At 42.8% G+C, this 15503-nt stretch overlaps 1 protein-coding gene across 1 annotated transcript in view; it reads left to right on the top strand.

Annotated features, from left to right (window-relative positions):
• Positions 1-1552: 1552 nt before the first annotated feature.
• Positions 1553-15503, top strand: part of DOK6 (docking protein 6) — a 380026-nt gene continuing 366075 nt past the window's right edge. The window contains exon 1 of the mRNA XM_059409807.1: positions 1553-1780. Coding sequence (XP_059265790.1) covers positions 1715-1780 — 66 coding nt within the window. The 5' untranslated portion in view covers positions 1553-1714. The remainder of the gene's footprint in view (positions 1781-15503) is intronic.

Below are 15503 nucleotides of genomic sequence, written 5' to 3' on the forward strand. Positions count from 1 at the left end.
GCGGAATAATATGCTGTTAAGGCACGTTAAAGTGTCCGCTGAGTTGGATGGGTTCCAGATGCGGCTCTTGCTAACGATGGTGCAAAAATCAACTTTTTTTTAGGGGTGCCTATTTGGTTGGGGCAAGGGACATGCTATTGTTCCTTAAGCTTTCAGATTTTTCCTCCCTTCAATCAAGTAGTTTTCTCTCTCTCTTAAAATGATTATGTTCTCAATAGGGCAGAAAGAAATTTTAACTGAAAACATAGGATGATACTGCTCGCTATGGTAAATGAGAAAAGAAACATAATCTTCTGAACTTTCATCAAATATAGACTCTATAAATGAATGAGTCATTTATAAAATTTTCAATCTTTACACAGTTTATATATTTTTCTTAAAGAATACCATCCTGAGCTTCTAGGTACTAAACAGTCTTGCGTATAGCCAAAACCCATACATTGCCTCCAGTTAGAATTCAATACTATTTTTTCCTTGCATCTTATAAAAATGATATAATTTTTAAATTAAAATTTCTTTACACTCGGGAATAGCCTACTTTTGAATGTTACGAGTTCGTACGTAATGGGGGGTTTGTTCTCCATTGTTTTCATTTAACAAGTTGCACATTTCCATAAATCATTTGCATCCACCAGTAATAGTAATGGTCTCCATTTCCTCCAGAAGATGAAAAGCCACGAGGCACTTTGAGTCACAGTTAACTGAAAGGCGTGCATAAATCAGCCCACTCCGGGGCTCCGCGCCGCTGCCGGGCAGAGGACGTGGGTGAAGGGCTGCCTCGCCCGACTGCTCCGGTCTCCCCAGCAGCCGAGGGATTAGACACATGCGCACGGTTGGTCTCTTTGTGTGCGCCAGGAAGGGCTCGGCGTCGGTTTGCACTTCCTAATGGGGCAAAGACCTGGAAGGCGACCGTGCGCTTAGGCACACAAATGCACGTACACAAGGCCACCGAAATAAACAATCGTCTCGCTCCCGCTTGCCTCCTCCTCTTTGCGAGCACCCCCGCCGCCCTTTCCCCGGTGTCCAGCGGGGGAGTGGACCCTGAGAGCCCCGGAATGAGGAGCCGTGTCCTCAGGAACCCCGCACCCGGGAGAGCAATGCGGCCAGAGGGAGCCGGGTGGGGGGCGGAGGCTGCGACCCCGGGCGCGGGGAGGGCAGGAGCTCCCCGGCCGAGTGGCGAGGGATGCAGCGAGTCTGGCGAGCATCTCCGAGCGCAGCCACCCCGCGGGCCAGGGGGAGGGAGCCGGGCGGGCGACTCGGCCCGCCTCCCCCCGCCCCGCACCCCCCCCCCCGCCCCGCCCCCCCCCCCCGCGCGCCCCCCCCCCCGCGCCGGGGAGCCGCGCGGGTGCGCTCCGGCCAGCTGTGCGCCGCGGAGTGAGGCGCCAGCCCGTGGGTGCTGCCGGGGGCGGCGGCGCGGTGGGGGCGCCCGCAGCTGGCGGCGGCGCGGGCCCGGCGCTCGGCTCGCGGCGGGGGGCGGAGGTGAGGACCGGAACGAGGAGGGCGGGCGCTGCTCGCGGCGCCGGGCCGCGTTCCCCGTCCGCGGCCGCCCTGCCACCAGCCCGCGTCCCCGCCGGCGGGAGCTCGGGGAACCGGGCGGCGGCGCGGCTGTGGCGGCGGCTGGCTGGATGCGAGACCTGCGCGGACCCGGCGGCGGACGGCGGCTCTCGACTCCGGGAAGCCGATCGCGGAGGGGACGAGCCCGAACGCGCTGGCCATGGCCTCCAACTTTAACGACATAGTCAAGCAGGGATACGTGAAAATCCGCAGCAGGAAGCTGGGGGTGAGTTGCTCGCGTTCGGCGCGGCCGGCTGTGGTGGGGGGCGGGGGCGGCGGGGAGAGGTGACCCGCGCGGGGACGGGGGCACCGAGGGACCCGGCCCGAAGAGCTGACAGCCCGCTTGTTGCTCGGCGGGTGTGGGGACCCGCACCTGCCTCGGGGGGCTCTGCACACCGGGTCGAGGGATCCGGGAGCGCCCGGGTCCCCATCCTCATGTGCACGGCGCTGGTGTGGACCAGACTGGGAAGTCGTGTAGACGAAAGGGACTGTCAGTTTTAAGATGAATTTGCCTCGGCGGGGCCTTCTGTGTGTACAGTGCAGCCCCCAGCGCTCTGTTCTCAAAGTGTGCGCCTTCGCGGAGGCTTGGCAGTGTGCAGGACGTGCACGGACGCTCCTGTGTGTGTATCTCGAATCACCATTTTCCAGTCCCCGCTTCCCGAGCCCATTTCGAAATTCTCTTTCGACGCCCTCCCCGCGCCGCGCGTCCCCGCCGGCGACGGCCAGCGACTTGACTGCGCCCTGAGCGGCTGCCCGGGGCAGGCTCCTTGGCCCTTGGCGCGCCCGGACAGGTGCACCTGCGCCCGTGTGCAGGCAGGTGTGTGCTCACGGCCGCGGACACGGCAGCGTTCGCGACGGCAAAGTTTATGGAGACCTGGTCGTAGTTTTTTCGTGAAACGTGTTCCGCCTGACTTGGCAGAGAAACCGTGCAGACCCCCCGGGGGTTCACAAGTTCTCTAGTGTCCAGACCGGGACGTAAGAGGGACGCGCCGAGGGTCTCCGAGGACCGGCGTGGAGCCGCGAGGCGGGCGGGCCGGGGCGGGGCGGGCTCGGGGAGCGGGGCGCGGGGAGCGGGGGCGCGACGCTCGGGGGTCGCCGTGGGGGCCGTGGGGCCCGCGCGCGCCACGGGAGGTGGCCGACCCGGAACGACCTTGGCGGGCCGGACCGGAGCAGGAAGGAAAGCTCGGTGTTGGGGGGCGAAAGGGCCCCTTACCCGGATTCCCTGGGCTGTTTCTGTAGCTCCCTGTTCTCAAAGTTCCAGTTGTGCGAAGCTCCGGAATGCTGGGGCAGAGCGGCCTCGAACGAGAACATTCCCCGCCTTCTCTGCTGACTGGGTGAATCCTCCAACTTGGAAAGAAAGGCAGCGAGAAGTTCGTTTATTTCCTCACTCAGAAAGAACGAAAGAAAAATAAGGCTAAATATATCTCTGGAGAACTGAACTAACGTAGGGCAGAACCCCCCAAAGAGGTCGGATCACTACGCACCCCGAAGTCGCCTTGTCAGGAGTTGGTGGACGCAGGTGTGGGGGAGCGGGCGGGGGGAGGGGGAAAGGCAGACGTGACTTTTGGGGCTGCCCCTTCCGGGGTTCACCCTGAAGATGCAGACTGTACCCCGAGGAGACGAGAGACCCGCTCTCGAGCTTGGGCAGCTCTGCGGGAGCGGGGAGTGCCACACGCGGGGACCGCGCCGCCGCCCACCCCGCCGCCGGGCGCCTCGGTGCGCAGCTGCGCGCCCCAGCGGGGTCGGGGAGCGGCGCGCGCGGCAGCCCCCGGGCCGGGCTTGCCGGGGCTGCTCCTGCGCGGGCGGTTGCGCCTCGCTCCTCTCCAGCGAGATAAGGACGAGCCCAAGTGTGAAACTGCGGCTGTCCCGGAGGCTGACGGCGTCTCTCGGCCGGGACGCAGTGCTCCAATCTGTCACCCGCACCCGCCGAGCAAGAAAGAGCTGGAGGGGAGAAGCATTTCAGGAACTTGACCTTTGAAGCCCTTTGCTCTCCCGCAGGGTGCTTGCTCGTCGTTCTCGCTCTTTCCGTCTTCTTGGAATCTCAATTGTGTCTGACACCTCAAACGGTATAAACTGATGGATGATCAGGGGGGAAGTGTGTCTGCTTTCACAGAGTCACTAAGTACGTGAGAATGAGTAAGGAGCGGAACCCTGAGAACCCCGCCCCTGGCCCCGGGGTCTGCAGGATTCCTCTCCCACTCCCAGCTTTCCAGGATTTCCTACAACAAAAACTGAATATGCCACCTAATTAAAATATAGGATCCAAGGAAAGAGCTTTGACTGCTTCTTGGGTAACCATGGTGTTAACAGCCTTTGAAATGTCCTCTTAAAATACCATTCCTCCTAAAGCTGTGTGCAAATACATTTGCAATCCCAAGTCCTCTCTTTCCATACTCACTGTTGAGAGAGACACCTTTGTAAAGGACACCCTTCAGAGAAAACAATAAAAATACGTTTATATATAAATTAATTTTGTCTTCCATTTTTGCTTGAGAAAGGTGAACTTCAGAGTTTGGTGTTGAAATAGTTTTAATATTAAATCGAAATATTAAGTTAAATTAACCTTGGTTATTTTTGAAGAATATTATATATTTAAAAAACTTTAGACTTTCTATTCAGACTATTCTAGTATTCAGAAGGGTGACTTCAGATGACACAACTTCATCTACATGTTTCTGTGAACCTTAGTAAGTTAAGTGGGTCTCATAAGATAGTGAAACTCTAAGCAGATAATGAGTGCCTTACACATGAAAATTCCTATCCCAAATCATAGAAACAGGATTTATCTAAATACTAAAATTTCATTTTCATAGTTAATAGTACATATTACTTCTTTTATGGACTCCAAACTATAGATTTTTCCAAATAAAATAATTTTAACTCAGAAGTTACATAATGATTCTCTTATGATATTTAAATATCAAAATAAAAATTCCAATGAAATATGCATAGCTATTTTATTTATGATGTACAGAACTCATGCTTTCAAAAATCAAATTTTATAATATTCTAAGGGGAAAAAAACCCTTGGCATGAAGGCAGTGGCATCAGAGATTATTATGACATGAAAATATATTTTGGGGTGAAATGTTCTACTGTAACCTTTACTCCTCATAAGTTAGTGTTCCCTATTGTGCAGAAGGAGGGCAGAAAAGTGCTACTTGCCCTCTAGGCTGGGGGACAACCCTGATGCAGGTGCTTCTAGTTTCAAGTGGTTGAAAGAGCCCTTACCATGTGTCTTCTTAGAGAATCTAGTGCTACCTGTTGAGGCCACTTCCCTAGCCAGTTATTTGGGTGAAGTAGTAAGCATTAAACAATTTTTTAGAATGTTTGCTTTGAAACTTGTCTGGACTCATTAATCAGTCCATCTTCCATTCAGGAAAATAATTTTGAAAAAAAATGGTATTATCCTGGATTTTACCCATGCCCTTTAAAAATATGTTTATTTGATAATTAAAGTTTTATTTATTTATTTTTTAAAGATTTTATTTATTAATTTCATAGCGAGAGATCACATGTAGGCAGAGAGGCAGGCAGAGTGAGAGGGAGAAACAGGCTCCCCGCTGAGCAGAGAGCCTGATGTAGGGCTCTATCCCAGGACCTTGAGATCATGACCCAAGCTGAAGGCAGAGGCTTAACCCACTGAGCCACCCAGGCGCCCCTAATCATTAAGTTTTTAAAGGTATTAAGTCATTAAACATATAACGACATGACTCTTACAGTCATTTGTTCATAGAGTGTGTTGATTTTTCATTATAACATATCACTGTTTCTATGGATATATTGTTTTCCTTTTCGTGATTTAAAAGCCCTTACAATAGTTCCATTCCTTTTGCTCTCTTAATGTTGCATGGTTAGTATTAAAATTCACAAGATACCATGCTGGTCAGTATTTTGTGTCTAAGAAAAGGTTACTGAAAACACTAAATAAAAGAAAAAAAAAAAGAAAAAGCATTTTGGTCAAAATTGTTTATCTCTTAGCCTTTATTACCTGTTTCCTTCTGAACACTGATAGGTTAAATTAAGTCAGCAAGGCATATACTATAAAATATCCAACCCATTCTTGGTTTGCAGATAAACTAGGAACTCAACCACGGAAACCATTAATACAACTTTACGCATGGCCTATTGACTCTATAATGTAACAAAGGTAAATGCAGCATTATGGAGGGAAATCATCATCCCTACCATTGAGTTCACTGTACACATTCACGGTACACATAGTTTGACTAATTCTGGACTCAGGCCTCACATCATTGTTTTCAAGGAATTCTGTTCAAATACATCAGTGTGAACCGTCAAGGCACATTGTACACAGACAAATAGCATTTTCTATTGCTTTTTCAAAGTCAGGTGAAGGATTTGTATTGGTGCGTATGGGTATCAAAGGAACGTCTCGAGACACAGTTGGGCGTTGCATATTCAACAAATGATCAATAATTATTATGGAACATCTACTGTTTATCAGCTGGTGTGCGTGTATGTGTGTGTGAGAGAGAGAGAGAGACTGTGAATGTCCCACTGCGAGTGTCATATTGTATTCTCAGGGTTAGTAACAGTAAATACCTCCTACATCACTACTACTACTCATAGTACATTAGGCCAGTAATAGTCACTTTACCCCAACCTGGCTATAAGGGAAGCAGGGAAATGTAGAGGAACACATTTGGAGCGTGTGGTGAGCCCCAATTTTATGAGCTGAACATCTATGCAGGATTTTCCCTTTTGCCAAGTCTCCATTTGCTTCAACAACTTATTACGGATTCATTTACATCTTGTCCCCTCTCCCTCCTTTGTGTTTGTTTTTGTTTTTCCTCCATCCTTGATTAGAACCTTGAGATACTTCCATCCCTGGCTTGATGATTATTGATCTTCTTTCTATAAATTCTTTGGATTTTCCTGTCCTTCCACAAAAAGTTTTCTTCAGATGATGGAAGAGAGTAGTTTTTCATGAAACATGTTTATGAAAATTTACCCCTTTACAGAAGTTCATTCACTAATATAAATGGGAATTTTCGTGTGTGCATTTGCATTTTTTTGGTTGGTTAGGCAATTAAAAATTCCTCCGGTTTCCCAAATATCTAGAAAGTATTTTATGAAGAGTAATTCTATCTTGTATGACACGCATTACCAATTTTCCAGGTAGTAGATACATTAAATATATTTAAGATAAAATATGTAAATAACTTAATGATTTTGACCATTCAAAAGTTCAAAAAACCTCTCATGATCATTACTTCAGATACATATTCTCAGTCTATGGATTTAAGACATGGACATTGGATTGGGTATACTTAACCTTTTCTCTTTCTAGAATATTCTGTATCCTGGACATTGCTTTCTAAAAAGGATCATTATAGCCATGGTTATTATTTATCTCTTTCTCATTAAATATAGAATTTAGAAGGTATGAAAAGTCTAATTATTTTAGCTAGTTTTATTTTTGGTGAGTATAATTAGGAGTTTAATACTGTATACATTCCACTTAATTTCTTTATCTCTGTCTGTACCTATTTATCTGTCTATATATCTCTACAAGAATTACTGGATCTTAGAATTTTAGAGTTGAAAAAAGTTGTATATGTTCTGTAGAATCCCTATATATTAATTTGTTTGCAGTTGTGTGTGTGTGCACGTGACATTTCAGGTATTTTCAGAAATTAAGGAGATTTTTTTGTCTTTTTAAAAAATCCTTATGCCTGTACATGGGCATGCCTGATGTTCTTTGAACTTTCGAGACTGAGAGCCAAAAACAAGGAAAATAAAAATAAGCCTAACTGTAAAAATACTTTGCTGGATTTTGATATTAAATGATTATGTCTGTGCACTACCTGGGGCAAGCCGTTAAATCAGGAGTGAGATGGAAAAGTTCACATCTCAGCTTTTATCTTATGTATTTACACATGACTGCTGGCAAGGTGAATCTCAAAAGATGGCATTTCTTCAGATAACAAAGATTATACTCAGTACTCAGGGAAATCTTTTAAATGACCAAAATAAATTGTGAGTAATTTATAAGTGGGTAATCACACAGTGGTCAAATATTTATTTGCAAGATTTACATTGCCAGTTTCCTTAAATGCCTTTCAGAAGTGCTCAGTAATGGTTGATATTTAGATCAGTCGAAAATAACACACAAAAATAGTTTAATCTGAAGCCCAAGTCTTTGAAATAGGTGTGACCCATTTTTGTTGAAGTATTTTCGTTGTAATATTTTGTTCCGTTTGGATCATAATAACCCATGTGAATAATATTGACTGGGACTAAATAAGTATTCTTGTCTTTGGTCTGTTTCTGTTTACATCCTCTTCATTTTAGAGACTAAGCAAAGGTAAAAGGCAAGCAATAGAAACAAAATAAAAATTACCTGTTTTCCCGCCATCTAATGATCTTTTCTGGATTTCATAACTTTTGAAGTTTTAGCTTTAAGAAAAAAATAAATTCTATCCAATGGGACAAACTAGTTAAAAGAGAAAATAACTCTGATTCCTTTACTTCAGTGTTACTGCTTTTGTCTCATGTGACTCACAGTATTTTCTGTTTTTCTTCAGGCTCGCAACTTTGACCAAAGAGCTCAAGAATATAGGTAGAGAGCATTTTCACTAACGTTCTGCATAGATCTCCATTAGTTCTATTTTACAACACAGAGCAGGATTATCCTTTGAGTACTTCCTTTTCATATTATAACACTATTCCTCAATGAGACTAGTACACCTGTCAGTCAAGTTGAATGGAATAAGAAATGATATATCATTATTAGTGGAGAACAGGAACTCATGTACTAAAAAAAATATTCTCATGTTGTTTGAAATAAATGGTGGTTGTAATATTTGGAACATGAACAAAATATTTCTCCTGTTCTTATACTAAATTCATTGTAAAATCTTGGCTAATATTTTGGCTTAATAGTAAAATGATTGAGAGGACGAACACTTTGAAGTTTGATTTGAGGCTTCATAATAGTAACATAATCATTTTGCATTTTGCTGTATTATTTTACGGCTTATAAAGAATTTCCACATATATTAGCTTACATAATTTTCCCAGCATGCTTTTGAAAGTATATTTAATTTTACCCTCATTTAATTTAAACTTTTATACATAAATGCAAATCCAAAGGAAGTAAAGTGAATCTGTCAGAGTTAGAGACAGACCGGGTTTATCTGTGGATGTGTATACTCAAATCTAGGTATCCTAACTTCAGGTGCAGTGTCATATCTACAATGCAACAGCTTCCACTTTGTAGTACACGTAGACAAGCAGCGACACAGCTATGTGTACTGTTCAAAGTAAATGTGTTTTCTTCAGTTGGGTGCCTGGTGTAAAGCTAATATTATCACTCACTTGACTGGACTCTAAGTTATTTACATTGCAGACGAAAGTGCTACCGACTTACTGTTGTAAGCTAAGTAAGTTCTGGAAATGTAGTGCTGAGCATGGTGACTGTAGCTGACATACAGTATTGTCTTTTTTAAAGTTCCTAGGAGAGTAGATCTTAAAAGTTCTCACGAGAAGAAAAGTTGTAACTAGGTGAGGAGATGGATATGAACTAAACTTACAGTGGTGATCATTTCACAGTGTGTACACAAATCATTGTATTGTACACTGTAAACTTACACGATGTAAGGTATCAATTACATCTTAATAAAACTGGAAAAAAATTGCTATTTAGTGAGAGGATTTATGCCACGGTAAGGAGATACTATGCGGATATTTCTCCAGACCACTTTGAATGGACGTGATTTCATTTTCACTGTACCATCGAAAAACTGGCTAATTCCTGCTTTTGAGTATAGAAAACTGGCTCCAAAATGCAGCTGATAGTGTCTGTGTAGACTTTAAAATGTTTTTAGAAAGATTTAAACCCCTTATTCTAGCATGACTTCTGTTTATGGAAAAGGATCTTTCAAGATAATTACGTAAAAGATTATGCTTAAATTAACTTAATGAAAAATGAGTTCATTTAAAAAAGCATAATTTAAAAATATACATTTTTATTGGGATCTGGCAATCAAAAGATGTTATGTAGTGATGTAGTCATGCAGCACACAGTGTGACATTGTTACCCAAATCCGGACACACTGGGCAGTGCTGAACCAGACCATGACCTCTGCCTCGGAGACTTGGTTGTTTATTTGTTGTGTTGCTTGCTACTTTTAAGGGGAAAGAATTGAAACAGATATACTTAAATGATATTCTCTTTCTATTTCAGTTCTCATATTTAAAAAAAAGTCTATATGCCATTTTGTTACTTATGTGTAGGTATTTATATAAGATATATTACATGAATAAACATGTACAGTTATTTTTCTTCTCATGAGTTTTTTCTTGTAAACATGAAATCAGTTTTCTCTGACCATTCAGTATTCTTTTAAATATGTATGTGTGTCTGTTTATGTGTATGTGTGCATACATACACAGATACATGATACACATACATGTGTTATATATTAAATATAATGGCATATATTTCCAAATGACTTGTAAGTCCTCATACACACACTGAATTATATACAAATATAATAGGAAGGTTAACAGGAGAAGAAAATGTTCATAAAATGTCTTAATGGCATATAAGCTAAGTATTTATTATATAAATTCTTACATGTTCACAGTATTCTTAGTTTGGATAAAAATCTGATATTAGCTGAAGTTGAAATTTAGCATATCTTTCAAAAACTATGTCTTTTAAAGGTTCTCAACCAGTACGAGAAAATTCTGTATCTCTGTTTACATAACCCTAAGTGAAGTTTCTAACATACTATTCAAGAAAAAGAATGAAAACATACTTCTTACATTTTTGAACTTGCTTTGGAAAGTATGACTTCTCATTTAACTTACGAGGAAGTAGGAGTGTGTCTCCCTGAATGTGTTAAGGACCCGGGGGCTGTGCTGTAGGAAGCACCTGTGTCATCATTTTCCTGGTGCTTTTATAGACTTCATTACACTTGGGAATCTTTACGTATGAGCTCTGTTAAGTCTTCTAAACAAAGGCACGTCTAGTGCCAAACCATGCTGTTGAGTTTAACTGGAAGCTACCAAATTATGTATACATGTGAAATGTGTTTTTCCATACATTTAAAATAACAGCTATTTAAAACTCTGATGGCTGCTTAACACATGTACTGTTGCTTTCTGATATTTTACGTGATTATCTAAATTACTTAGACCTCTGTTTAAAGAGAGTGAGCCTCAGTTATGACCGCATGTTGGAGTTACTTCGAGAGCTTGTGCCTTTCCTCACTGATTTGGTCTGGCTGGGTTGTGAGTAGGGGTGCGCTTCTGAAGTCCCCCCAGGGGTTTTGACTGTGGTGCTCTGGCTGATAATCATTATCACACAGTGAGGATTTGGAGAGAAATAAGGAAAATGTGAGATCTGTTAGAACACTGTAAACTACTAAAAACACCATTATTAGTGCTGAGACTAAGGAATTGGCATTCCCAAAATAGAGAGTTATGCAATAAATCAGTCACACAATGCTAATTACTGACAGTCTGTGAGCCTTTATAATGTGAATACAAAAATGATAAAGCAGGAGTATCTTCAAGGGACAGAAATTCACTTCTGAAACAATGTGGTGGACATAACTCAGAATCTTCTAAGGACTCTGGATCATTCTTCCTGTCCGTCGTCATGATGCCCAGCGTCCGTGGGATGCCATCAATATGGCTGCCCACCAAAGACTTCCTTCTTCTACTTTGTGTATTCTCATCTAAGCGATTACAAAACCATGGCTGTTTAAATTGTACTTCATTTAAAACTCAGTAAGTTCTGAATGATGCTGTAATGGTTTCCTTATTGGAGAGTCAATGCTTCAGACTTTATTAAAGGAAAAACCCTGTACCTTGGAGTCTCTTTTGTATTATTCGTAGGTCTGGGTTTATGGCTCTGCAAGGCAGCCCAGGCTGTGTAGCACTCCTGTTGTCTCCCAGGTTTCTTTTGTTCTGCCTTTTGTTCTTTGTCTCCGAATTGAGGAGACAGAACATGAGTGGATGGGTGTGGAGAGAGAATTGGGACAATATATGGCAAATACCTACTGAGTACACTTAGACAGTGTGTGCTTTGTGGTTTGCATGGAAAGTCACCCCGAGCTGAGAAATCGTGAATAAAGAAGGCTTTGTTGTGAGTTCCGTGCAGAAGAAACAGCATACCTAATTAATAATATGTGTCTAGATGGCTGAGGGGTATTGAGGTAAAGGCCCAGAATAAAGGGTTTACAATGTTCTAACCCAAGAAGTTACTAATGTATTTTATAAGAAGGGTTAATGTTCATTCTCCACTTTGCAACATCCCTGACTCTAGAATTCATTGTAGTGAAGTAGTATTTGGGCAAGAAGACCAATCAATGGTGAGCTTCAGCGTCCTAGAAAGGCCTGTTTTACTTCTAGAGGCCAGCCAGGATTGAGAATCACTGATATAGAAGGTTGGTTTTCTTTTTTTCCTAGCACTGCAGAGAAGCAAGTCTTTTAACTATCATTGTTTGCATTGAGAAGTTAGCTGTCTTATTGTCACCTTTGGAAAATCATCAGATTTTTCCCCTCTGCCTACATTTAATGCCCTCATTTTCTGGTTTTCAGGAATTTTTCTATGTTATGTGTAAATGTAATTTTAATTCTGTTTATTATTCTTGGGTTTATAGTGCTTCTGGCTTGATATGGTTCTTCAGTTCAGAAAAGTTATTGGCTATTCCCCCTCCTGTCATGTCAGTTCTGTCCATTCTTTTCTCTCCTTCCTTATTCATACGCTAAATCATTTATACCATATTTTTTGTATGTCTATGCTTTTTTATTTTTCATTCTTTTGTCACTTGAAGCTTCAGGATATTTTCTTCAGATGTATCTTCCATTTCACTAATTTCCTACTCAGCTGAGAATAACCTATTAAATTTATTCACTGTAGTCTGTTTAAGTTATTTTTTCAGGTCTACAGTTTTCAGTTGATTCTTTTTTTTAGACTGTCGTGTAGAAATAAATTCTCAGTTTTGTCTTTGGTAGGCTTTAATACATTCAAGTAGATGATGTTTGTATTTGTGCAGCGTTTCCAATTGTCAACACGCAGGCTTCCCTGAGTTACCTAGCACGCTGCTAACCAGAATGGAACACTCTCAGCTGGCTGAATTTTATAGTGATTTCTGTGGAGGAGAACAGAGGCCCTGTGGTCCTTCAGAAATCCACTAAGAGCCAAGAGAGTTGGCTATAGCTCTGCCTTAGTGGTGAGCCGCTCTTCCTGTGGTAATTTTGTCTCTGGATATTTTCAGACAAGTTATCTATCTGTGTAGGAGAACTGGAGTTCTAGTGAAATTGGAAAAAAAAAAAAAAGAAGATACTTGAGTGATAGGACTAAACATGGCTGGCGCAGGTAGTGTGTGCGTGCGTGTGCGTGTGTGTGTGTGTGTGTGTGTAAAAACCCGCCTCTGCACAAAAATGAGGGGGCAGTGAGTCAAGAAGCAGTTAGAAGCCTGCTACAGTGTTTGACTTCATGCACAAGGCCAAATATTCCTTTTCAGCAGTAGTTTTTAATACTGGATACATATTCCAATCACAGGAGATGGTTTTTGAGGTTTTTGTGTGTTTGTTGGTTTGTTTTTCCAATGACTCGTTTTGCTTCCAGAGATTGTTACTGCATTGCCCTCTGGGCAACGGAATTGTTTGCTGTTTGTGTTTGTTTCATTTGGTATTAATCTACCCAAGCGATTCTACAATAAATGACATGCTTTTCACCAGAAAAGAATTCAGAGCAAGTTGCTTATCACTATATATTACCACGGAACCTTACTGAACTGGAATAAATTGGCATAGTGCATCTCTCTAAGTAGTCGAATGAATTGACAACAGGAATTAGATGTTCATCATTTAGTTTTTCAGCCAGCATTTCAGTCTTTTTCCATGTATTTGGAGAGCACCCCGCCAACATTGATATTTTGGATGTTGAAGATAAGAAATGATACTTCACATTATAGAAGATGAAATTCCAAAAATATTCTTTCCTCATATCTTTTGCTGCTAGGCCGTGAGAAATGAGCTCGGTATGAGCAATTACAGGACCGGACATTGAGTTAGTGATGAAAAGGGCAGCCCAGGATAGGAATCCTCACAGGGGACAACAGAGTAAGTGTTTCTACTGGATTGATTTATTGATGCAAAAGTATAAGCAATGTAAACTGTTGTACCTACTGTCCAAAGCTAATAGCCTCGTCAAGAAACTTAAAGATTTAAGAGATCACTTATGGTTGTTCAGGCTTGAACCTGGTTGTCCAGCCTTCTACTCCTAATTTGAAGTAATGAAACATTTAATGTATTTCCTTCTATCTAAATCAGCCAGTGTCAACTTCTATTACAACTGATAGCAATTAATACTTCTGACAGATAAAATGGCATTATTGGAAGTCACCCAATTAAATTTTAGAATCACTAAAGTAATTGATTTTTAACGTAGTGCCTATGAGATGCCTTTCCTTACCAAAGTGTAAACACTAGAATTCATTTTCTTTTGTAGTCACTGCCAGTTTGGACATTTAGCACACCATTCATGAATTACGCCTTTCCGTCATCGAGAAGTGTAGGAGCTTTGACGAGAGCATACATTTAGATCATATAATTAAGAGAATGTTTGTTTTAAAAGAGGGACCCACACAAACATACCCAGTGAATTTTTGACAGAAGTGCAAAAGCAAATCAGCGAAGGAAGGGTAACCTTTTCAACAAATGTTGCTGAAGCAATTGGACATCCCTGGGCAAAGTAAATGAGCCTCAACATAAACCTTACACCTGGTAACTCAAAATAGTTCAGGAACTTAGGGTAGAAAGTAAAACTATAAACTGTAACAAAATGCAAAAGAAGATCTTTGGAAACTGGATGTGGATCAAAGAATTCTTAGAATTGACATCAAAAGCATAAACCATAAAAGGAAAAATTGATCAATTAACCTCATCAAAATAAAAAATGTTTGCTCTGTAAAAAAGCCCATGGGGAGGATGAAAAAAAAGTTACCAAAGACTGGGAGAAAATATTCATGAACTACGTATCTCTAACAAAGAACTAGTATAGAAACTCTTAAAACTCTATGGTAAAAATTAAAAAGCAACAACAATTCAATTCAAAAATGGGCAAAAGACATGAACTGACACTTCACAAAAGTTGCTGTGCAGATGGCAAATAAGCAGAGGAACAGATGTTCAGTATTATTAGCCATTAGAGCGATGCAAATTAAAACCACCATGAGCTAGCAATACACACCTACTGGAACGGCTAAAGTAAAAACCAGTGACAACCCCAAATGCTGGCAAGAAGGCAGAGAAACTGGACCCCTTGTACATCACTGTGGGAATGAGAGGTGAGGGCTCTGATACTCTGGAGAACAATTTGGCAGTTTCTTAAACCACCGTCCTACAGCCTGTCAGCTGCAGTCTTGGACCTCTGTCCCGGAGACGTGAGAACTTTCTGTTCACGCACAGATACACAGCTCTGCCGGAAACGCCCGCAAACTGAGAACAAACCAGATATCCATCACTGGGTGAGGCCGAGTAAACGGAAGCAGATGCGGACCCCGCGATGCTAAGGGACCAAAAGGACCAAACTATTCACTCGCACAACAGTGAGTCTCCAGATCACGTTGAGTGTGTGAAGAAAAAAAAATTCCCAAAGGTTATAAACATGTGATGTCCTTTATGTAGTATTTTTGGGATATGAACTTGCGGAAGTGAAGAACCGGTTCGGAGCCGCCCGAGGGTACGGACAGGGAGGCCGCGCGGGCCCCTGTGCGGCTGTGCTGATTGCAGCGCGGCGGCGGCACCCCGCGGTGCTGGAACCGGCCTGCATCTCCACCCGCATCTCCGCGGTGTTCCTGCGGAGATCCCGCCTGTGACAGCATCTCCGCGGTGTTCCTGCGGAGATCCCGCCTGTGACAGCATCTCCGCGGTGTTCCTGCGGAGATCCCGCCTGTGACAGC

Source organism: Mustela nigripes, chromosome 8 (assembly GCF_022355385.1).
Source record: "Mustela nigripes isolate SB6536 chromosome 8, MUSNIG.SB6536, whole genome shotgun sequence".
Taxonomy (NCBI): domain Eukaryota; kingdom Metazoa; phylum Chordata; class Mammalia; order Carnivora; family Mustelidae; genus Mustela; species Mustela nigripes.